This window comes from Rhipicephalus sanguineus, chromosome 3, assembly GCF_013339695.2.
Source record: "Rhipicephalus sanguineus isolate Rsan-2018 chromosome 3, BIME_Rsan_1.4, whole genome shotgun sequence".
Classification (NCBI taxonomy): domain Eukaryota; kingdom Metazoa; phylum Arthropoda; class Arachnida; order Ixodida; family Ixodidae; genus Rhipicephalus; species Rhipicephalus sanguineus.
In genome coordinates, this window is record NC_051178.1 from 114658250 (window position 1) to 114682871 (window position 24622).

At 46.6% G+C, this 24622-nt stretch overlaps 1 protein-coding gene across 4 annotated transcripts in view; it reads left to right on the forward strand.

The window, feature by feature from the left end:
* The first annotated feature begins 359 nt into the window (after nt 1–359).
* LOC119386978 (pericentrin) overlaps nt 360–24622 on the forward strand; it is a 133397-nt gene continuing 109134 nt past the window's right edge. For all 4 annotated transcript variants that reach the window (XM_049413315.1, XM_049413317.1, XM_049413316.1 and 1 more), the window contains exons 1-7: nt 360–597; nt 12537–12656; nt 13474–13582; nt 18046–18114; nt 20315–20542; nt 21034–21180; nt 22707–24359. In XM_049413315.1, coding sequence (XP_049269272.1) covers nt 13508–13582; nt 18046–18114; nt 20315–20542; nt 21034–21180; nt 22707–24359 — 2172 coding nt within the window. In that variant the 5' untranslated portion in view covers nt 360–597; nt 12537–12656; nt 13474–13507. The remainder of the gene's footprint in view (nt 598–12536; nt 12657–13473; nt 13583–18045; nt 18115–20314; nt 20543–21033; nt 21181–22706; nt 24360–24622) is intronic.

Below are 24622 nucleotides of genomic sequence, written 5' to 3' on the forward strand. Positions count from 1 at the left end.
AGAAAGCGCACGGATTCGGGAATGGCGGCGAGCCCGCTGCTGCTGCTGCTGGCTGGCTGACGTTCTCTCTGCTGTCTTCACTTTTGTTTCTTTTTTTATTGTCTTCGCTCGTTTAACGAGCACGACAGCGATGACAGCCTAGACGAGACGACGAAAAACGACGGGGCAGACTACGTGATTCCTTCCCACTCCGCCGCTTTCTATTTTTCTTCGTTGACCCCCCCTGCTACGGCGTCCCACGTCTAGTGCGTTTGTGTGTGTGCGCGTTCGTTCGTTCTTGTGGTGACCGTGTTGTGTCGAGACTACGCTTCTTCTGCTACGGTGCTTCTGTTTATTGTTGTTTTTTGGTCCATCTCCGAAGCGAAAACGAAGCGAAAACGAGAAGAGAAATGGAACGGGGCTGAGCATCCACTCATCTCCACCTGATTGCGGGAAGTGGCGGTCCTCGAGTGCGTATAAGTGTATACGTGTGCAAGCTCAAGGCGGTCTCCCTTCTGTATATACGCACGTCGTGTTTTCGTCGGAGGGGATTCTGCGATGACGGCTGCGGCGAGGGAGGCGCAAGATGAACTGCGCAGTTGATAGACGGATGTCCCGGTACGTACTATAGCTCTTGGGACTGGGCGCTTGCGCTTGCGAGCCTGTGTTTATGCCGTTTCTGCTATATACGCACATTGAACTGTGTTGAATGTAGGGGCTTGAGAAACTAACTTGAATGCGTGAAATGGAAGGAGCACACTCGTAAGGACGAACGCCTGGTGAGGGCGAATGCCCTCACCAGGCGGTTTCAAGGTAAAAGAAGAGGAGGGGTGGTACACACTTCGGTGGCGGCGTCGCGTAAAACCCGGCGTCGGCGAGCGTACAGAAAAGCCACCCCTCGAAGATGCGCCAGTCGCATGCGTATTTTGTACGCGCCGTTTTTCAATAATTGGTGGCCTCGATAGTGGGGCTTGTCGCCGATCAGCCGTTTCCGGTACGGCAGTCTGATCATGTTATCGAGGTTATCGAGGTGACTTGCCATTTCACTGTTTCACATTTCATTGTTGCCTGGATATGAACGCACGACCGTCGTTGTTGCCTGTAGCGACTGAAGTGTTGCGCTGCTGAGCACGTTGATGAAGGTCCGATTGCCGGCTTTGAGAAACAGTTATGAAGGAGCATTTCGCAATGCGAAATGAAGAAAGAAAAGTATAGTGCGTCAGGAACGCACACGCCAAGCTTTCGCTTGGCCCCATTTTCCCGATAGGGCAAGGGATCCTGTATTTTTTTCAGCCCTCCCTTCATATAGTTCCGCCACTGATAATAAAAGACAGCAATGATCTTGCTCCGCGGTACATCCGCAGTAGTGTTTAACGATGGTCTCTTTCTGTGTTTCTTAATTTATTTTTTAACTGACACGCACACTCTCGCTATCTTTACGCTTGCGTGTGCGCCTTTTGCAACTCTTATTTGGGAATGCGTTCTTCACTCGACGCACCGGCGCCAGCGGTTCCCGCTGTATGCGCTCTGGTGCGCTTACTAAATAGACCAGCTTAGTGTGATAAATTACTTTTGCCCCGAGGGCGGGTGGTGTGACGACCCAAGGATAAATAACGGTCCTATATAGCCACCGTAGGCCGCATATATGTGGCACCCTGCACCATATAGTGCCCTTGGAGGCCGTTACCATTATTTCGTCCTCCGTCAACTTCGGCCATGTCTCACGCCGTCTTCTTCTTCTTTTTTTTTTTTAATGAGGTTTCCCGTAGTCAATTTGCGCAGTATTTACCCATTCGTTGTTCTTGTCGCTTTTGTTATCCGTGTTGTCGCCATCGCCACTTCTTTCTCTTTTTTTCCTCTGTGTGGGTACGGTCGACGGGAATTTTGTTCTTCGTTTGCTTGCCCGGCTTTCCGTCGGTAAATCTGCGAAATAAATAGTTACTGGAATGCAACGTTAGAGGACCGTCCACTGCGACCGTTATTGTAAAAAAAAAAAAAAAAAAAACCCCTGCATGGCCATAACCATAAACATTGACGGGGCAGGTACGACTTAGTAAAGATAATGGAGGCAGACTAGGCGCCCCCTTTAGATGATTAATATAGCGGGAACCTTCGTGATCGCAGCCTTTCATTCGTTCATTCGTTCAAGGTTACCGAGCCCGCAAAACCATCGCGAGTAAAAGTACGCCCCCTCCCCTCCCCCCACCCACCATTTTCGTTTTAATGGTTCGATTCTTAAATGAGGAGGATTTAAAGCTCAGCATCTTCCCAATTTTCGCGAAGCCAGTGTTGCTGGTTTGTTTATGCGCGTTAGTATATAGAGGTTAGTTTTTGTGACGCTGCGTGATTCTTCAGAAGGGAGAACGTTTGGGCGTGTTGGTTGTTCATCGTTTTTCAGAAAACCATAGCGCAAAAAAAGAACACGGGACAGCGCTTGTCTTGGTCTCTTTCTTGTCCCGTGTTCTTTATTGCGCTATACGGTTTCCGAAGAACGGTGATTCTTCGGCCACGAAATAATAATAATATCTAGGGTTTAACGTCCCAAAACCACGATATGGTTATGAGAGACGCCGTAGTGGAGGGCTCCGGAAATTTCGACCACCTGGTGTTCTTTAACGTGCACCTAAATCTAAGTACACGGGCCTTAAACATTTTCGCCTCCACCGAAAATGCAGCCGCCGCGGCCGGGATTCGATCCCGCGACCTTCGGGTCAGCAGTCGAGTGCCATAACCACTAGACCACCGTGGCGGGGCACTTCGGCCACGAAAGAATTCGCTAATAAGAGCGCTCGTCATTTGGCGTACACCAGGTGCTATAATTGAAGTAAAACATAAATTTAAAGCTGTTTCGTGCGAGATAAACGTGTCTTAACTCTCGTTTTCACACGCTTACGCGTCGTTGTTCTCTAACTCACCCTGACCGTGTCATTCAATCTCGCACCTTTCTTTTAGGAGTGCGATCGATTGATGACTCATTTACTCAAGAAAAAAAAAAAATGCGATGACCTTGGTAGCTTTCTTAGCACGTTGTTCAAGCCCACATAAGATTGCGTTGGAAAGGGAGGCAGAGTGTGTGGGAATGCGAGCGTTGCGTAAGAATTGCGTTTATTAGAAATCGATGTAGTCAGTATTAAAATGCAACGTCGAGACGGGTTGTGAAGGCATCACCGCCTCTTAGTCTGCCTGGTTGGTACGGTGGTTACGGTGCTCGGCTGCTGACCCGAAGGTCGCGGGTTCGATCTCGGCCGCGGCAGTCGCATTTCGATGGAGGCTAAATGCTATTAGCCCCGAGAAGTTGGGGTGGCGCCGCCTGGCGGGAGGCGTGGATGACGTCACGGCAAGGACTCTTCGATGCCCGCCGTGACGCGCCGGCATATATAACGCGCTTGCTTCGTGCGGTGTTCCGCTGTTTACGTTCGCTTTTTGTCTGTCTCAAGCTTCAGATGAATGACGAAAACAGCATCGATAATGTTCCTAGTAAAACGACAAAAAGTTTTATCCATTTTTTTTTTTCACAGTCCCCAGCTGTGCTCGCGCGCCGTCGTGCACATTTTGAAAGGGGTGATCAGGTTTGTCGTTGTGTCGCGCTGCTAACTTCGGGGATGGGTGTGATTCCCGACCACAGCAGCCGCATTCCGACGGGTGTGAAAAGCAACATTCTTCTGCTTAGATACAGGAGCACGTTAAAGAATCGAGGCGGTCAAAATTAATCTGCAGCGTGTCTCACAATCATGTCGTGTTCTTGACACGCAAGGCACCTTATTCACATTATTAGGGTACGTTGTTCACGGGCGATTGCTTTAAAAAGTATGATGGCTCCGCCTCCACAAGTGTTATTTGCATAGGACGCATCCGCGATCGGCGGACAGCGTTCTTGCCCGTGTGCCAAGCCCCACGCACGATTACGAGAGCGATTGAGCCTCGCAAAGTATCTCGAAAGCGCTCGCCCGAGAATACCGCCGCAGTTGTTGTGTTTGTTTGTCTTGTGTACTCGCTCACTAATTATGTTGTTTAGTTTCACGTTTTTCTCGCAATAATTTCGCGACTTCATTTCACAACATGAAAAAAGTTGAGTTAATTGTGGAAAATCCTTATTGCTGTCACATTCTGTCTTCATGCAGCATCGTAGCATCATCAACCTTTATGTGGACATGACGTGCGAGACCATTAATTCACTCATTAAGGCGAAGGACGTTTAAATAATACGTGCGCCACGTCACTGAGAGTGCCATCGAAACAGTTCAAAACGCTAATTTCGACTTTGAGGTGTTTGTTTTGCAGGCGATTGCTATCAACAGTGCTCCCACGTGAGTTTAACATTACCGCTTGTGAACCGGTGGTTGATCGGACCAGCACTTTATGCATATCTGGGTATACGGCCACATAATCCCAGACGAGTGTTGAGAAGAAATGTTTACATAATCCAAGTATGCTAACACCTCAGACTTTCCGAAACCATTGTGTGCGTGGCAGTATTATTTTGCTTAAATTTCCGGATGTATTAAGTGATTCTTTAGATATACAGATTTATCTAAAGTCTCCTGTAGCAGAAAGCGCAATTCTCTCAATACACCTAGATAATCTGCAAAGGCAGACATAACTTGTACGATAAACCACAATGTAGTTAGTGAATTGAAAACGTCCTAATTTAACTTGTAATCTTCGGGACGCGTGTTTTAACCGTGGAGTCTACGCCAAGTTGAAGTTAGAACCATTAGCGTAAATTAACAAGCACCGATGTCTTGGAGTACGCGGTGAAAACAACGAACGTCTTGCTCTCGTGCATCACCTTTTTCACGGTGAATCTTCCGTTCGGACGGGAATTCGCCCATTATAAGACATATATATATATATATATATATATATATATATATATATATATATATATATATATATATATATATATATATATATATATATATATATATATATATATATGTTATCCGCACTTTCTACAGCTTACCAAACTTTCGCTAATAGTGTAAACTTCCACCTTCTACCTTGGGAAATTTGCATCGCAAGAATGAGCAGTAATCACCACCGTATCGCGAAAGAGCGGGTACGCGGCGGGCGCAGAAAAAGGCGAGCCTCGGCAGCGGAGCAAGCGAGTCCTTGCCGTGACGTCACATCGCCGCGACTGCCGCGCCGCCAGTGTTCGTTCTCGGGGCTAATAGAGGCCCGTGCGATGTCAGTGCACGCTAAGCGTGTATCCACACGACGGACTTATCCGCGGACATCTCGTCCGCGGACGATCGTTCCGCCGCCCGTCCGTCTGGAAAGCACATCCAGACGACGGACGAAGCGATTAGACGGACGCGCCGCAGCAAAAAAACATGGCGGCACTGTCTGAAGCGAGAGCTGCCCGCTTCGAATCTTTAAGCTCTTCGCCGTGCATTGCACGGCCTGTTAGTTCTAAACTGACGATTGTGTCGGCTTTAGGTTTGTGTCCTCAAGCTTCGCCGGCAACGTATTCATGACAATTTGGTACTGTTTCCGAGCGCCGTACTCGTTTTCTGAGAGCTGTAGGCTTAGCGAGTGCCTCTATTAACAGAACATGAGCTCGGTGACCTGCGATAGCGCGAGTGCTACCAAATCCCAGAGGTCATAATAATGTGCGAATGCTTGCTTGTTCCTTTTTTCTCTAGATGGCGCGAGCAGTCTGAAAGTCGAAAACGCATTCATCGCTAGCAAAATTATTGAAGGTTTTTATGTTTCCGTCTACGGCGCAGAGTTTCTTTTAAAGGGCCCGTAAACAGGCTGCGACCTTTTTTTTACACCCGCCAAACAAGCTCGCTAATCCGTACAGTAGACCGCGGCGATCACGTTTTCCGAATATTACAGCGCTGCGCGCCGCGCAGACCCTTCATTTCGAAAAACAATTCCCGCGCTTCTTTCCTACGCCTGACCAATCCTCCTCGTACGCGCAGTGACGTCAACTCGGCGATCGCCGAGTTGACGTAGCACTGAGCTCGTCGATTGGTCTAAACCACGTCTCAACAAACAATTGTCAAGTTAACGTCAGTTCCTGTTCCCACCCGCCGCTACGAAACTGCGCCTTGTTTTTTGGCACTGCGGTGATGCGGTTTCGGCCACGCAGTTGTAGCGCGTATATTCCTCGCACTGCATAGCACCTGCACGCGCTTCTTCGACATGAGGCGAAGCGTTGTTCAGTTGCCGGCTGCAAATCGAGCGGGGAGAGAGGAATCTCCGGTAGCTCGGACGGGTCGCGCTTGCTCGCGCGGCAAGCGGGGTTCTGTAGGTACATAGGCTTTTCTCTCGCGCCTTACTCGCGCCCTTTCGACGTCTCGGAAAGCAAGCACGCATTCCTGCTTCATTGTGAGCTGTCACAAAGGTTTAAAAATAGTGAAGAGCCGAAAACTGCCCGTCAAGTTACGGAGCACGTGCGACAATATAAACAATAAACAACCAGGAGCCGCAGCAAGCGGAAGTGCATTGCGACTGATCGAGCTCGCCCATGACGTCAATTGTTGACGTCGTGTCACGTTGCCGAAGTGGGCGGAGTCACGACGACGGGCTACGCCTTTTCCTCCATGTGGCGGAGAAGGGTGGTGAGGCCGCGCGAAAATTTGAAACCAGCTGAAACGGATGTTCTAACCCCTGTAACTTCGTTATTATAGCACGTACTCGCAAAATTCTTGCGGCAGCATGTTCACATAGCAAAAGTGCGCATATTTCTTTTAATTACAATTTTTGGACATCGGTGTTGTTTACTGGCCCTTTAAGTTGAAGATGGAGTTCCATACGAGAAAAAGAAAAAGCAGCGCTTGTTGCCAGACCGATAATGGCACCTTCGGCTGAATCTGTTGTGTTATTCCGCGCGAATCCGAATGCGAAAAAGAGCTTGGCATTTTCCGTCCGCGACGTCCGCGGACGCGCCGCGGATGGCACAAATCCGTGACGCGGGGTCACGTGATGCGCCGTCCGCCGCGGAAAAGACGGATTCGGTCCGTCGTGTGGATACACCCTAAAGAACACCAGATGGTCGATATATCAGGAGCCCTCCACTACGTCGTGCCTCATATTCATATCGTGGGTTTGGCTCGTAAAATCCCATAAAATCCCAGTTATTATTATTATTATTATTATTATTATTATTATTATTATTATTATTATTATTATTATTATTACCACCTCCTTGACTGGTAGCTTCTATCCGAGTCGTGTATCTCGAAGCCAGTAGCAAAGCTAGAAATGTTTTTTCGGGGGCTAGGGGTTTAACCATATCTTATGTATGTTCGCGTGTGCATTTGTTTTTGTGTTTGTGTATTATTACACACAAGCAAATTAGAAAAATGAGCCCTGGCTACGCCCCTGCTCGAAGCAAGAGAACAGGCAACGCCACTCTGCGTTACGTACTCTTGTGAAAACGTTGGTTGAATATCAAAGCGGGGTCCATTTGTCAGGCGTTCGTCGTGCGACTTTGCCGTTTCTCAGCGATACATTGTTTCGATAGAGGTGGCAACCACCGCGGTGTACGGGTTGGCGGAGCACGTGAAACAACGCTGCGTTTTCACTATATCTGTATAATGCGTCTTCCTCCTGGAGGGCGCACGCAGTAAAGGCGTGACGGGTTGGTGCGCGTCGATATGTATGGCCCCGTTTTCGGAGATCTTGACGAAAAAATAACGCTTGCGTCGGGCGTGTACAGGCAGCTGACGTGGGCCCCGTTCTTTCCTCCATATCTCTTCTCTTTTTCGGGGCAGCTTGCGCGTATTGCGTGCGCACTTGTGTCGAAATGGTGTGTCTGTGTGAGGGGGGGGGGGGGTCGTAAAGGGTGGCGACGCTGACTCAAGCGAGCCAGTGAGCCGTGGCTTATATACGTCCCTGTGACATGGCTGTGAGATGTGTCTCCGCTGCACCTTGTACTGCAGCTGGCGACAGAGGATGCGATGATTTTCGGTGACTGTCGTTATTGACGCGTACTTTGTTTGACTTTCCTCGCAATTCCCGAATGGTTTCGATACTGGCACGCGACATCATTTTCTTCAGTATAACGACTGCTATTAGCAATTGCTCGTGAAAACCGCATCATGCCGCTGCAAGTCTGGCCGCTTAAGGCAATAGTGGCTCTGACGTAAGTGTTAAGCAAAATTACGCCGATACAGTGGCGTAGCCAGTGTATCGGCTGCACAAGGGCACATGACCCCCTCCCCCCCCCCCTTCTCCCCCGTCCGCCCTTCCTTCGAAACAAATTTCTGCCTACGCCACTGCGCCGACATGGCATGAACTGTAGACGCTGGAAACGAAAGCACGTGCATTGCTTAGCCCTAAATTTTCGCATTTCACTCCGTGAGTGCTGTACCGGGTGCCTAATACTCTACTTTCACCCAGTCTGGGTTTGCCTGCACCTGTAAAATGTGAACGCTTCGCGGCTTCTCCAGACGCACTTCATAACTTCTACGACCATCTGAACATCGCCGTATACTGAAAGCTAATCTCTCTTTATTCTGGAGTTTCGCGAGGCACGGAATGCAAGAAGCACCCGTGTACTTCGATGGAAGTGCACGTTAAAACACCTGAGATGATCAGAATTTTTCTTCAGGCCCCTCCACGGCATGCATCATAATCGTATTGATGTTTTAGCGCGTAAAATGCCGCAGTTCAATCCATTAATCCTGACGAGCTGCGGATGCTACGCTTGCATACCCGGCCCTTGCGTGACGAAGAAATTTGCTTCATCAAAAAGTCATACCTGGACACGTGCATTAACGCGTTTTCCCTCCCGTCTAGCCCTCCAGGAAAGCGATATTATCATTTTGTGTGGTAATGTTTAGATATAGCGATGGAAATAACGCATATAAAATTCGCGCGTGTAAGTAATTGAAGTAACAGACACTGTATATAAAATCGCAGTCTCTCTCTCTCTCTCTCTTCGTGTATCGGTGAATTCACAGAACGACACGCGAACCGTGACACGCGATGCCGCGTGGCTTCGTTCAGGCATCGGTAAACCCGGCTTTTCTCGTCCGAAGGTTCCCACAAGTGCATTGTCGCTGAGCGCCGATGATATCGATGCCCGTTGCACGCGGCGAGCCTTGAAGACCTTAGCGCTGCGGGTGACGTCACTGATCGTGCTCCTTACGTAGTCGATGACGTCATAAACATGGTACCATGCGAGTTGGTGGCGTGCGTTTCGTCGTGCGCATCGCGATACGATATAATGATCTTCTCGGGCGCGACACGTGGGGTGCTTTGAGAGTCCGCAGTGTCAGTGGAAAAGAAAAGAAAAGAAACTGGCAAAAACGCTACCTATAAACAGCTGAGTCGACTTTCTTTCTTTCTCTTTTTTTTTTCTTATTGTAAACAGGATTTTTCAATGTCATCAGGGTCATCTAGGGCATGTTTACCTGAGCTGGATTACTCTGCAGATTGGGGCATTATACTTGTGTAAGAAATCAGATGTATTATTGCAGTAAATAACAGGTTTTCTGCAATTACCTGATGAATTAATTATAAGTACATATTGGAATGTACGAAGTTTGCAGCTGACGAACTTTTAACAAACATGGGGGTGACACCAGTTTTTTGGCATGCATTCCCAAAGTGTGCGGCAAAATGCTTTGGAGTTCCGTTTACTCTTCAAGTTCAGTGCATAAAAAGGCGCTAATAATGTAAATGTATGGAAAGAAACACTGCGCAGATTTGACGGTGCCTTTCTGAAGACTGGAGCCAGGTTAAAAGTTCTTGCCAAGTAGACGTGCATTGTAATATCACTGGCTTTAATTTGTAAGTTTCGATATGTTCACTACAGTAATTAACAAAGTAAAATAACGGATTATTTTCAGTTATTCAAATGTTCATTTCAGTCTGCAGCATAAATAACGTCCATGTCCTTGGATAATCCAAGTCATTTAGCAGACTTGGAGTATCCATGGTGATTTCTTAGTTTTATTGTGATTGCAATTATGCGGATGCTCTAGGCACATTTCTGCCATCGGCGTCGCCGTGGTGTTCCGTATAAAGTACAAATCGATAACATCGCGCCGTATGTTCTGTGTGCAAGGGAAAGCGTGCGAGCTATGCCGACGATCGCTGCTCACGAAGAGAGGAAACACACCGGCCGTCTTTCGTCGCGTGAAAGGCACATGAAGATAGGGGGGGGGGGGGGCAAGGCAAGAAATATGTACTTCTTTAACTGACCGGGTATGGTTGCGCGCACCGTGTCTTTGGAGGGGATCAGTAGATGGCTCATACCATTGTACATGCTTTGCTTTTATGCGATGAAATTTTGCATTGAAGCCATAGACATGCATGTCCTCTTTGCCCCCATTTCCATATTTAACAAGTCTCCAGCGCATGCTTAGAGTCAAAGCAAAAGAAGTAGCGATAGGACAAAATTTGTCAAGAATTAAATGGTTGAAAGTCATTTTAACAATACAACATGATGCTAGATGAGTGAATGCTTGGGATCACCGATTTCAACAGTTCCTGTTGCCATCAGTATAATTGTCCTGTTTCATCCTGCCTGCTCGTGATGGCACACTTTTTAAATTATATTGTAACGGGGCTCAAATAGAAAAAGCACTCACTGAAAACAATAGTGCTTCAATGTGCATGCAACACTTCTGTGGCATACATTTCCATGAAAGCAAAATATACTAACTGGTTTAAACACCTTGTGTTTCCATTTTCCTTAGAAGAATTTGGAACTAATTTGGAACCTTTTCTTTTTTTCACAGTGCAGTGCATAGAAACGCATTAATTGCAGAACACGGTACAGTGGGTGGATGCTTGTAACGGTGTATTCCATGAACATTTATTTGTATTTCAAGTACTCATTTTAATTTGTTGCCAGCTAGGAAGTGTGTGTCATTTGACTGACGGCAGGGCAACAAAGCTTTATCGTAGTCGAAGACCATGGGCGATGGCCAAACATTTTGGGTGAACATATAAAGGCAAGTGAAGAGGGGTGATTTGTCCTGAATTCAGTATCCGATGGAGGACAATACAGGTATCGTGTGTGTGCCACAGTCAGTTATGGGAATTGTGTGTAGTCGAGTGGTAATCCGCTGATCCCATTTGTAAAAAAATGAACTTTTTACGCTTTAGTCATTCTTCTTGTGTAATCAGTAAGCAGAGTCTTCGCATAAAAACGAGAAATACTTCAAGTTCAGGACAGTGCCACCTCGAGGAAACAGTTAAGGAAGCTGACAGTCATGTTTACTTTCCTTCTTCGTTTTCCTCATAGTGAGAGAGACAGCAGTTTCCGTCTTGACAAAGCAAAGCCGGCATGGGAGATGGCATCCAGCGGCCACTATGAAACTAGTAAAGGTCAAATGGTCATTGACAAGAGAATTGGCATAAGCTGTAGGAGTCTGTCTCATCTATACTTGAGAGCTAAAATTGCGCACAAAAACTCTTCGTTACATTTTGTTTTGTTCGGCTATTGGTGGGATTGTCGTTCTTTTGCTCCGAATGATCGTAAGAGCCTTAAGATAGCCGCTGATATCGTATTGTCAATTTCTAAACTTATCATTCCCAAAGAGTGATTCAGCATTGTTACATTATTTAGACCGATGGCCCCGGTTTCTATGATTTTCCATGGCTGTTTAGCGCCTCCATCGTTTCCTTCATTTCTGTGCACAGTTATAGCTTTTGTTGGAGCACTTCTCTAGTTTGCGTTCTTTATTTTAATATTCACTGGGTGTCTGTTGCACATAACTAATAAAAGGTATTGCAAGAAGTTTAGAAACAAATAAATCAAGCAAAAGTGGCAGTACACTGCATGGATTTGAAATATGGCTCCGCAGATTGGCAATAAGAAGTTTTACCGCTCAATGCTACAGACTTGCATGACCATCTTCTGTAATTGGTTGATGTGCTTTGCTTGACCAGCTACACTCAAGAATTTATTTAGATGAAGACAGCGGTCAGAACTCGAAATCAGGTTAGGTAAGAGGAAGCAAAAGCCACATCTTTTCACCTTTCCACAACCAAAGAATGTCATTTCCATAAATGAAAACAGCTAACGCTAGATCCGGCTGATTGGCCACTTTTCCCACAAAATGGGATGCACACCTTGTCCCCACGGGGGGTAGGATCACCAAGAATGTAATGCAATTAGGTTATTCATCACTGAACAAAATTTCGATCTTCTATCAATTAGATTGTTACGCACGTATAAACATGTTTAGTCCACCTGATACCGCTCTGAATTGTATTGACCGCACTGAATTGTATTGCAGAAGAAAGTGATACTGACAACACACTGCTTGCATTGAAACTGAGACTCATACCGAACCTCTGTGTATTGGGTATGAAACTTAAGCCTTTTTTTGTTTTATCAAATGTTTCATTACGATCTTGCATTGTGTGGGCTTCACAGCAACTGTTCAATCAATCAATAAAGGATACTTTATTATATGAGTAGGGAAATTCCATACAGAACAGTTGTTTGGTAACAGTGCCGACATTAATATTTTTGTTCATGTTTATTGACAGCATCACCAGCTGTCCATTCTTGTCATCTGAAGCTTTACAGAGTTGTTTCTGTGTGTCTGCCTAACTAAGTTAGCCTTGTTTGTATTTCTCCTCAGAGTCCGTCCTCCGTCCCCCTTCCCTCAAGTGGTAGTTCAAGCTACGATAGCCGGCACTCGTCGAATACCAGCCGATCTAGCATGGCCTCCGCACAATCCCCAGAGAGTGTTTCCAGAAAGGTTTGTGTAGCACTGGCTCTTTAAAGCATTTTTTGTTAGAAAACCTGCTGAAGCCTACATTAGCAGTCTTAGGTCCTGTGAAATACAGCGAATACATAACCAGCGCTCCCGAACTAGAAAGACAAGCATTGGAAATGTCTGTGTTTATTGTTGGGGCAAGGTGATGATTGTGTTTAGTGACAATTCCCTGTTAAACGATTTTTCATGGCGGCAATGGAAATATAGTTGACTGCGAAAGTAAAGCTTGAAAATCGATGCCATGACAAAAAAATAAATTGGTGAAATGTACTGCACAGTATGAGGAACTGTTCTCTTAAGTAGTCTGTCAAACTGGTTTTGTGCGTCTAGCGTATTATCAGACTGGCAACACATCTGAGAAAATTTTGAAGACTGACTATGTCACAAGCTGAAGTGGCTAACAAGAGAGTAGTGTTCTCACCTGGTACACCAGGTGGCGCCCTATGCAGAAGTCAGTGTGGTGTTAGAATTGCCGTATCCAAACAACAATTGAAATTTCTTTTAAATTTCTGCTGTGTACTTAAGATACTCGGGGGGTATTGAGTTGAGGCTGTGCACTAACTGACAGGTGTGGAATAACTGTGGAGGAGTCTTGTAGTAGAGTCTTGTAGTAGAGTCTTGCAGTAGGCAGATTCTGCACTGCTTCACAGAGTGTCAAGAATTGATTTTTTTTTTAATATAATCTACACGTTTCTGTCACTAACTACAGTATGCCGTTATAACCAATTTTCCGCACAAGTAAAACATTGCTTTACTAACAGTGAGCTTCTTAAATGGTCCACTTTTTTTTTTCCAACAGACATCCTCGGGAGCTTTAACTGCAAAGATCAACAATGGCCTGGATTCAAGCTTCGACATCAGCTTTTTCAAGCATAGAGGCTTGCGCATCTCCCGAGATAATCAAAAAGGTTTGTTAAAATACTGACGTCTGACAGGAGATGAGCATTGTGTGAGCATTATTCAGTAAATGAAGAACTTTGTCATGTACTGTCACGCTCAGCATGGGGTACATCACGCAAGTGCGTGGCCGAGCTCTCTGCAAAGTTGCACAGTGGCGCCAATCATGGCATATTTTCGAGTTATCGGGAGAGAGTTGGCTGCTTGTGCGAGCGCGCATCGCCCCCACTTGCTTGCTTTCACCCTCGAAGTTATCATTTTCGAAGCTGATATCACCGCAGGGCAAAACGACGGCGAGGGTGGAAGCAAGTGGAGGTGTTGTGCACTCGCAGGGACAGCCGAACTCTCTCGCAATAACTCTAAAATATGCCATAATCGGCACCACCGTACAGCCTTGCAGAGCGCTCGGCCACGCACTCGCGTGATGTAGCTCATACTGAGCGCGATAGTACAGGTCAAGAAATCATTCTCCGTTGCAGATAGAGTTATGATTACTGGGGATACAGGCGCAGAATCACTCTTTTCGGCCTGTCCACATTACAATTTACAGAATGTTGGACTACCAGACACATTTGCATAAATGACAACGTTGGGGGTGAAGAGTTGAACACAAGGGGATTTACAACTATTATTCCAGCTACCAAAATTTTTCAGCTTATTCACTGGTGTAAAAAGATCGCAGGAATGTATTAACACACTTAACACTTTCATGTTGATTCATCAGGGTGTCTACCGACCGGGAAAACCGGGAAAACCGGGAATTCTCAGGGATTTTGGGTAGTCTGGAAATTCTCAGGGAAAACTCAGGGAAATTGTGCTCCCATCAGGGAAAATCCACAGTATCTTTATTGAAAGGCGACGAAAGTCGCGGTAGCGCTTGCTCGATATTTTGTGAACGCATTTTTCAAATCAAACGGCCGCTGCGGCTGCGGGGAAGTGGCGCACCTTGATGCTGTCATCGCCTTCGGAGCGGTGAAGTGGGAGAGAATCCGGCTAATGCGTGGCATGCGGGAACCGCGAACCACGACACATCGTATCGCGCAATGTTGTCAGGATGTTCTGGGAGTACGCGGTGTAGTTCTGTAATCTTTCTCGCGCGTGCTGTGCGTTAGCGCCCGATATGGTGTTTTTGTTATCGCCGCGTGTCAAGTAACAAGCATGATTAGTTGTAGAAGCGGTAGCAGTAGATGTGACGAGCTTGAGTTATCTTGCAAGCGATCGCGATCGCGCAGGAAGCGGATGTCTTCGACAAGGCTCGTATCTGGCAAGCCATCCCGATCGGCGAGAAAAAAAGACGCCTGTTGGCTGTTATCGGAGAGCTCACTCGCTCTGATCCCGAGCTTCAAAGATGCTATTTAGGACTCCGTGAAGAATATAATAAATTTCCAGGCGAGAGCTAGCGTAACTAACGGGCCCATTCACAGCAAGTGAAAGCTTTTTTATTTCTTTTTTTCCCGATGAGGGCACTGCTGAAACAAGTTTTAGGCAGTCGACTGAAATTTTTTGGGGCTGCAGCTGGCAATTACCAGCCACACCACGTGGGTGTTTGCTACAAAGCCGAATTACAAAACTTTTTAGAGCCATGGCATAGCGGCGACCGAAATTCGCGACACCGGCACGGGTCCCACATGCTCGATTCGGCGCGCGATGTCGGAAAACAGTAACATTTCCACCATAATCGGATGTGCCGTAATTCAGACTGTTGCCGTGCTTTCATGCGATCTTAGCCCGCAGCTATATTGCTTTTTTTTTTTGCGATAGCAATTATATAGACACTCCGACGCGAATTTTTCGCCTTCGCCATGATCTTCCCTATCAAGTCCAAATCGCGATTACATCACACCGCGCGTCGCATGCTCCATTTGCGAGTGAAAGTGCGCGAGCGCTGCCGACGAACGGGGCTTAAAGGGGTCATGAAGCACCCCTTGGGCTGATTGAAAAAACACATCCTGCGGAAAGCTGACACGGCTATGAACTGCTCTGCCAAATATTACAGTCGTGCGCGCCGCGTAATGGCCACAAGCGGAGCGCGAAGTTGCCGTTTCCCCAGGCACCCTCTTTTCAAACAGAGACCGGTTCTCACTCTCGTCGGTGGGCGGGGCGTCTGTCCGCTGTACGTCACAAGAGACATAGCATGCTTATTGGCCGATAGCCGATGTAAATCGAGAGCGGCGTTCGGATCAGATGCGCTTCTTGCCGCGGGGTGCCGCCACTTGCCGGCGCCGCACTCCTCAGTACACGGTAGCCGCACTCGCGCAAGCGAATCACAGCGGGAGAGCGATCGCGTTTCATGACGCGCGCTGGCGTAACTTTTTTCCCCCATGCCATCCCTCCCTGTCTAGCTTCCAGTGCGCTCGCCGGCACGAGAAAAGAGAGAAAGCGCTGGGAGCGTGCGCCAAACCCCCGTAACTCCGCTGATTCTTGACGGATTCGAGAAATTTTGCGGCAATCGATTCGGGAGGCAGTACACTCCGATACTGAGGCCATTAGATCATTACTTGGAAAAGTGGTTCATGACCCCTTTAAGCAGAGATGAAACGAGCCGACCGTCTCATTCGCGCGATGGGCACATGGATAGGAGCCGGCGCGTTGAGAAGGGGGGGGGGTGGCTGGGGCTGGCTGCGTGAGTACGACAGGAAGTGCGTACTTTGTACCAGCGGGCGTGGTCGCGTGCGCCGCGGTATCTTTAGTGGAGATCAGCATACGGCTCATACCTTTGTAGGTGTTGTGCTCTAATTGCAAAACTTCCTTTGAAGCCATAGCAGTGGCAGATCCGGGGGGGCGGGGGCGGTAGCGGCGATTGCCCCCCCCCCCAAGCCAGCCCCCGCCCCCTCCCTTCAGTGCCTGTCGTCCACCTCCTTTGTCAAGCTTGCTTGTCGAGTTTGCCCCCTTTGTCAGGTTGCTTTGCCTGCCACTGTCCAAAAGGGGTAAAGAGAATCTTGTCCCTGCTCTCTACCTCTCATTGCTCTACCCTTCCCTGCTTCCCTATGCACATTTCCAACGAAGGCTTCTTAGGCACCGCCATAATTCCCTCTGGGCTGTTGTAAATATGCGTGACCCACCAAAATGCACTGCTGAGCGTTGGCTTCAGCCTTTGTACCCCCCCCCCCCATTATGTACCTGAATCTGCCCCTGAGCCATAGATCATAGATAGGGCACTTCTCTTAGTGCAGCGGCTGCGTTTCCTGAAGGAGCGAGCTGCTAGCCTATATTCATATAAAATTCCTCTTTGTTGCTATCGGATTTACTATTTTGCTCTCACGGTGAAACGGACTCTTTTTTTCTAACGTGGGATGGTTTTCGATGTTGTGCGTTTGTGGAGAGCAAAATAGTTCGGTTGCGCGACATGATAGCAAAGGCGTTGCATTGCTCTGGGCAACGCGCGAGGATTTGACAACAACCCGCAGCAGCAGAACAAGCGCAATTCCACAGTGCATTAAACCCGCATTTGTTTCGTCTTTACATGTGACACTCTGGCAAGGCATCTAACTGTGATTGCTGCATCTCAGGCTCAACAAAATTGATTTTTTTTCACGCAAAAAATAAAAAAAAAGTTTTTTCATGTTGCCATATTAGTCTAGCATTCTTGTGGCCTTTTCAGTTTAAGATTAATCCTTCAGTAACTATGCCTTGCATGAAAGGTCGAATTTCAGTTTAACGAAGTTTCGATATAACGAAGTGAGTTGCCGCTTTTACCAACTTCGCTATATTGAGGTTTATCTGTTCTATGTACTATTCAAATGGGATTAAGTCGTTTTCATTTTCTAAAATGCGTATTAGAGAGTGACATCACCGAGCGATATGGTCTCTACCCATCTTGACATAAAACAAAGTTCTGTTTCACTCAGTGAATTTCAGCAAAAACACTCAGGGAAAACCTGGAAAACTCAGGGAATTTAGAAATGTCAACTCGGTAGACACCCTGTTCATAGTACTTATTATACATTACTGTTCGGGCAATGTTGGATGTTTGGATAGGAAACCAGGCTGTTTGAAGTTTATTATAGATGCTTATGACATACAGTGCAATTTATACGCTTTCTGGGACTCAACAAAATTGTAAAGTCTCCCAAATGTTATCACAGTCATGAAAAATATTTTAAACGGCAGGTATATGAAACAAAGATATTTCATAAAAATTTGTCATGAAATTGCAGCTACAGATATACGTGACTATGGAATATGGCATGATATCGGTTATGCACTGCTATCTAACAATATCAATAATGCTACAAGTTAATCAAATGAATACAGAAGGAGTTCACTGTATGTGCAAGGGATATGTAGAGGATCGAGAAAAGCTAGCTATAAATTAATACTGAGTGAATTATTTATATGTGACATCACATTGTTGCAAGAGGCATATTCTATATTTTTTTGGTGTACTATAATATTGCAGATTTTTTTTCACAACTGCCATTTGTGAATAGTATGTCTTTTTCTTACATTTTCGTGCATCTTTTTTTTTTTTTAGGAATCTGAACACTCACCTGCACATGCAGACACGTCTTTCAACGAAACACTCAGCAGGTACAAGAGGAAGGTGAGTGTTTGCATCTCGATTCATTTGTGAAGACAAGGACTGTTTCATTATTGGCAGAAGTTTTATGTAAAATTACCACATCACTGCACATTGGTCCGTACGTTGAGGATTTGTGAAGGCACGATCATTTTCTTTTTGATTGTTTGTACGCGGCATGACTATTGGTACATGCTGTACAGCAATTGAGTCTGCGTGCATGCCGGTTGAAATGAAAATTCAAGTAACATTCTTTGCAGGTGCATGGATAGATATATGCATACAACCTAAAATGAAACAGCTGTGTATGTTTTTGTACCTTTGCTAAATAGATTCCCCAAGCCATGACTAGTCAGTTCTCTACTTCATTGATTTAAGTTGTAAAAATTGCAAGATTGTGTTGTGGCTTCCTGGTCGCACGCTTAGCAAGCATCCAGAATCGATTCCTGAACCTACACCGCTTTTTTTTTCTAATTTTTTCTTTTGGATCATCTATTATCATCAGTCATTTTGATTTCATGATGGTATATCATTTCTGCCTCAAAAGAGATTGTAAAAAATATTGCTGCATGAGAAATTAACAATGTTTAGTCATTTTATTTTGCATAAATGAGTAAGGCAGCTTCATATATGGCCTTTCTTTTCATTTCTAGGCTTTTATATACAATCTTAGGCTTGCAGTGCAACATTTTAACATGGACTGTGGTAAAAAGACAAGAATGAAATTCTTTATAACAGCAGCATTTATTCAACATTCTGGCAGGGTTGTAATTTAGTTTTGATCATGATGACATAGTGCTTAAATCCCTTGTGCTGCAAAAGCCTAAGTTTTAGCTATTTTGTACATGCAAGTGCTCTAGCTGTTAACCAAGCGCAATGTTTAAGGAATTGAGCAAAGTTTTCATCACTTATATTTTTGTGACTTTGAAAATGCGCAACATGTTATGTGTTTGATCAAGTGCCACATGTAGCTCTTTTCATTTGGCGGTGTGCACCTCATGCCTGCATACTGCAGCAGTTTATCTCCCACGGATGTCAAAAAAGGCGTGCATACGCACTTTTGTCGTGGCCTTTTAACAACTCTCGTTGAGGTCAGGCTAGCAAAAGTAACTGTATGGTACACAGGCTTCGGCAGCCCATTTTTGTAGCTGCAAGATTAGCCAGGAAGAAACTGAACGTATAACGAGATAAGCAGACACATTTACGGGTAGAAGTACTTCCTCGTTGAGGACATTATGTAATTACATTGACACATTGAGGTGTGCTCAGTACTCTTTGCGGTTCTCTTTGTGGGTAACCTTGAGGGGCTCCATAGAAGGCCAATTTGCATAATTGCAGCATTATGTAATTAAGCGCATCTTATGGACACCTGTTTTATTTCTGGTCATGTGGTGCTCAATCCACACTAAGACTGCCCGTGAGCCGTCAAATGGCCCATTGTTCGCATTGGCAGGGAGTGTCGTAACCTAAAACACCCTGTGTACAATAAGCAGCAAGCATCCCGTCTTTACTGTCTCTCTTGTCAATTAAGCAAGAGAGGTACTCATTTCTTTTTTTTTTTTTTTTTTTGCACAGTCTTCCTTTATCTTTCCTTCTCTCACTTGTTGTCGCCCTCTTCTTGGAACTCATGAGCGAGGGATACCAGTAGACGCATATAATTTGTTGGTTGGCAGGTCGGGAAAGATGTGCCCTTCAGAACAGACAGAGAAGTCCTATTGTCGCACAATGCATATTGGAGAAGCCTCAGTCAAAAGTTTTTCTAGGAGGATGGCATTGTGACCAAGTACGCATTTCAGTCCGGATGGGCCTTTTGCAGATCACATTGGGCTATCACAAGGGAGTGATTGTAGGAACAGGGAAAGCAACAACTTGCTTATTATGTGGCATGATAAACTTTTTAATAAAAATATAAGATGTGTGCTTGGAGCAGACCCCATGCTGATGATGTTTTGGGAGACTAAGTCGGAAGCGATAAAAACAACTTGCAGGGATCGTGCTGTATTTCGAGCATACAGCTTTTTCGTGGAGGTTGCCGTATACCTACTGTCTGAAACTGCGCTTTCTACACTGCCTGATAGACCTTATTGGATTGGCACTCTTCTCCTCTATATTTATTTGTTATGACATATGAACGAAGTGTCCAGGATGAAACCCTGTGCATACGTCGTAGTCACTAAGGGCTGTCACTTATAGTTCTCGGTGCCTCTGTCGTCCTCCTTTGTAGATGGGTGATGTGAAGCGTCAGCTGAGCAAGCGTGACGAGCTGATCAGGCTGCTGACGGAGCGGCTGGAGGAGACGCGTCAGGAACAGGAACGCGCACAGCGGGAGGCCTCCCAGCAGGAGCATGCGCTCGCCCAGGAAGTGAGCCAGCTGAAGCGTGAGCTCCAGCTATGCATGGAGCTGCTCGAGGCCCGAGGGGGAGACTCTGGGCTCAGGCAACAGCACCAGCAGGTGAGTGGATCCTAGTGTTGACAGTGTTCCTTCTCTCTGTTCCCCCACCCCTTTCTCTATCTTTATATTTCTTTGGGGGGGTCTGGTGCAAGAATCGAAACATGTTAAAGTACGTAAGGAATCGAATTTGCTTCCTTTGCAATTCAGAGCTTGTATTTCAAGAATTCAGCATTATACTGGCACTGCTGTGCAGAAAAAATGGCAAGTATTTCTGTGTCATTTGTTGAAGATCAGTAGCAATGCTCTGTTCTCCAATAGAAGGTTGCAGGCCCAGTTCTTCCTTCACTCGAGACCAGTTGCATACAAAAATGCTGCATGGAAGGACCAGATCTGCTAGGATACTGGAATGCAACTCAACTCCGGTGTTGGTGAAAGCATTGTCTAGCATCTAGGCAGGTCTGCTTACCATGTTGAGAAAGTGTTGCTTGACCCCGTTACACCATCATCACCTGTTGATGCCCAGTTCATATCTGTTTCCCTCATGTTTTCAGATGCTGAACACAAGGAATGAGGCCGTAGAGCAGCTGCAACAGAAGGTGGAGGCCCAGGAGCAGCAGATTGCCATGCTGCAGCAGATACGCACTGACCTGCTTGGGCGACTGGCAGCTGCCGCTTCTCTAGGCCACGAGGAAGGCGAGGTGAGTCAGGCATGGGTGTCTAATAGACTCATAAGCAGATGGGTCAAACAGGGTTATGCAGTAAAGACATTTTTTCAGTACATCACGGACTCCTGAAGGTATGTGACATGTCCAAATGGTGTTTGAAAGTTGTAAGGTTGCCTTCAGATTATCTGATTGCATGCACATCTGTAACATGGTTTGCCATATTAGAACATGTGGCTCTATGGAGCACCGTTGGAAGGGCATTGATGCTTTCGACTGTGTTTAGTTTTGTACAACCAGGCTTCAAAATGTGCTATCTACCACTGTCGTAATCATGCAACAAACATGCACAGCTTGCCTGAACGATTAAGATGCTCAGCATCGCTGCGTTCTTTGGGTTTCATGCTCCAGCCAATCAAGCCACACAGGGTCAGGAATTTTGTTACAAGCTGTGATTAGTCCTCTTCACTGCACCTGCTATATATTGCAGTTATTTTTGTATGCATTAATGATGCACATGAGTAAGAGAAGTTCATGGTTCCATGCGTTATCTTTGAATGTTGATGCCTTCATGATCACTGTAGCTTTCATGAGGTCATAGGGGAGCGGCGAAGCTCTGTTTGGGCATCCTGAACATTGAGGTTGAATCAGTGAGAGGCTGCATAACTCAAACATTGCACAAACCCTGTGGTCAGACACACCACGAGGTTTATTAAGCATAGCTGAGAGCAAAATTGAAAATCTTTTATTGCTCTGTGAAACTTTCTACGCTTTCAAGGTCCTGAATTCAGCGGTTTCATACAACGATCTTCAAAGACTGCCACAAATTCTTCATATGCAATACCAATTTCTAGGGTCCCAAGATGGGATGATAATTGTGACAACATATGGAACTGTGCCTTATGACCATGTTCAGGTGCACCAGCAAAAAAGCAAGAGTACAGCAAAAGGGTATAACAAATACATTTGCTCAGTTGAAAGTGATTTAAACTCCAGTGCAGAACTCCCTTTGTTTGTCTTACTCCTTTGTTATCTACTCAAATACTTTCACAGCTCCCCTAGTTCACACAGTTTTATTCTTTACTATGCAGTGAGACCCCCGTCAAAGGTTCCAAAGGAATGTTATAGGTTAAATGCTCGTCTAACGACTGCAAGTTACTAGAAAGTTAATGAACACGGAATTAGTGAAGTTGAAGCCTTCGCTCACAGTCACAGTGCACAATACAAAATTAGCCAGTCTTGTCCATTAAGCATCTTTGTGATACGGAGCCCTCTTATTTGATGTTAAAGAAGTATTTTTTCTTTTTTGTTTTCATTCTACATTTTATAAAAAAACGCTTCCTCATGCTTAAGACATTGTTTCTTGGTTTGGTGTTTTAAAACCTTTTTTTCAACATTGCAGGTATCATGGTGCTTCAATTCTTTAAAATGCTTGGTCAGGGGGCATTGAAAGTCCTTGTAAACGCTTGAGTGCTCTCCGTAATATTTGTTCTAAACGCTTTGTGGATGTCTCGCGTATGTTTTTTGTCAAGTGTCACAACTCTTCCTTTTTCTTTTCCCAGATTGTTACAAGCAATGGCAGCCACCCTGACTACTTGGCGTCGGGCGAATGCAAAGCTGCCAGCCCTTCGATCGTCGGCTGTCGTGGGGATTCCGGTGCGCTGACTCTGGTGCCTCTCTCGGAACTTTCCCGACAGCAGTTACAGGGCGACGCCACTAGCGAGCATCTTCCGTCCCCAGAGCACACAGAATGCGACGAGAACCACTTCCTCAGTTGCAGACAAGTCGTTTGCAGCCACCTTTCCGACTGGATGACTGCCCGCTTCCTCAGCGTCGAGAGCCACGCTGACATTGAAACCGTCTACAATGATCTCAAGTTGTTCGCCATGCAGGGCCTCGAGTATGCAGCTGCTTGCGAAGCCTACAGTATCCCCGTACCAAGCCCTGCTGATCTTCTCGAACAGGTGGCCGCTTTGCACACAAAGGTAACGACACTCGAAGAAGATCTGAAGGATCTGGAAGGGGAAATGATCAAAGCACGGGCCGAGAACGACAACCTTCGTCGCAACTCGGTGGCAACGGAAGAGGAACTCAAGACACTGCGTAAGGAGCGAAACGTGGCGTTGAGCTCCATCAAAGAAAGTGAGTATCAGCGGGCCAAGGAAGAAGTGGAAGACGAAAGCTTGCTGGAGGTTTATGAACTACAGACTGAATGCATCCGCCTCGAGCAGGAAAAGAAAGCCCTCGAGCAGCAGCGCACACGTCTGCTGTCAGGCGAGCAGTCGCCCTGCGTGTCACCCATCCCGTCGGCACTCTTGACGACTGATCGAGTCAGACATAGCTCGGCCGTGCAGACGGACGACTTGGAGGCTGCGAAATCTGTCACGGAAAGCAACGGCGCTGCACTTGCGCAGGCTGTCGACAAGAGATTGTCGCTCGGCTCTTTGAGTGCATCGACAGAGCTTGATGACGACGAAAACGAGAAGGGCGCGTATGATGCGTTAGTTGCTGAGAACATTCGCCTCACGGCAGAGAGGCAGCGGGCGGAGAGCGATCTGGAAGTCTGCCGAGAGAGGTTACGCGGTGCGGAGGAATTGATAGAAAAACTGAAAGCGGAGCTCGAACAGGAGCACGGTAGCCTAGAGCAGCTTGTTGCCCAGACAGAAGAAATGCTGAGAGCTACAACCAACACTGATCTATCCAGTCGCGATAAACGCATCTTCCTGGAAAACCAGAGCCTGAAGTGTCAGGTGACCCTCCTTAGCAGCCGCTTGCAACAGGAGCAGAGCTTTACATCGGCACTCAGGCGACATGTCCAGTGTCTCGGCTCGAGGGACGAGGCTTTCCAAAAGACCGTCAAGGACTTGACCAACCGGCTGCTGAGTGGCGGCGAGCGACTGCGGTCTTCTCTGGACAGGTGTCGTCAGCTGGAGCAAGCGCTTGCCAAATCAGCGGCCAAAGCCAAACGGTTGGAGGCAGAGCTCCATCAGTTGAGAGAAAGCATGAAGGCATCGGGTGATGTGTCATTGGACTCTGTCAAAGTTGTCAGTAGAGAACACAGTGCCTCGGTGGAGGAATGCAAGCGCCAAGACGGAGCAAACATGGAGGCATCTGACACTGGATCCCGGAAAGGGAGCAGTGGGGAGGGAAGTGGGGTCGATGAAGTGAAACCACTTGCCATTCAGCGCATGCAGTTGGAGCTGGAAGAAAAAGAGGTAGGCTTCTCAGTGAATCTACTCTCTTAAAACATATACAGTAGAACCCCGCTGTTACGTTCCTCACTGCTGCGTTTTCCCGGCTGTTACGTCATTTTCCGCCAGTCCCGGCATAGCTCCCATAGGATACAAGTATTGGGAACCCCGCTGTTACGTCGTAACTGTCGGACCGTTCCCGTATGATACGTCGCGAAGTGCGCCCGGAGCCGACCGAGTGACTACCAAAGAGAGCGGCCATGGCGCATTTTCACGCTGCTTGGCCT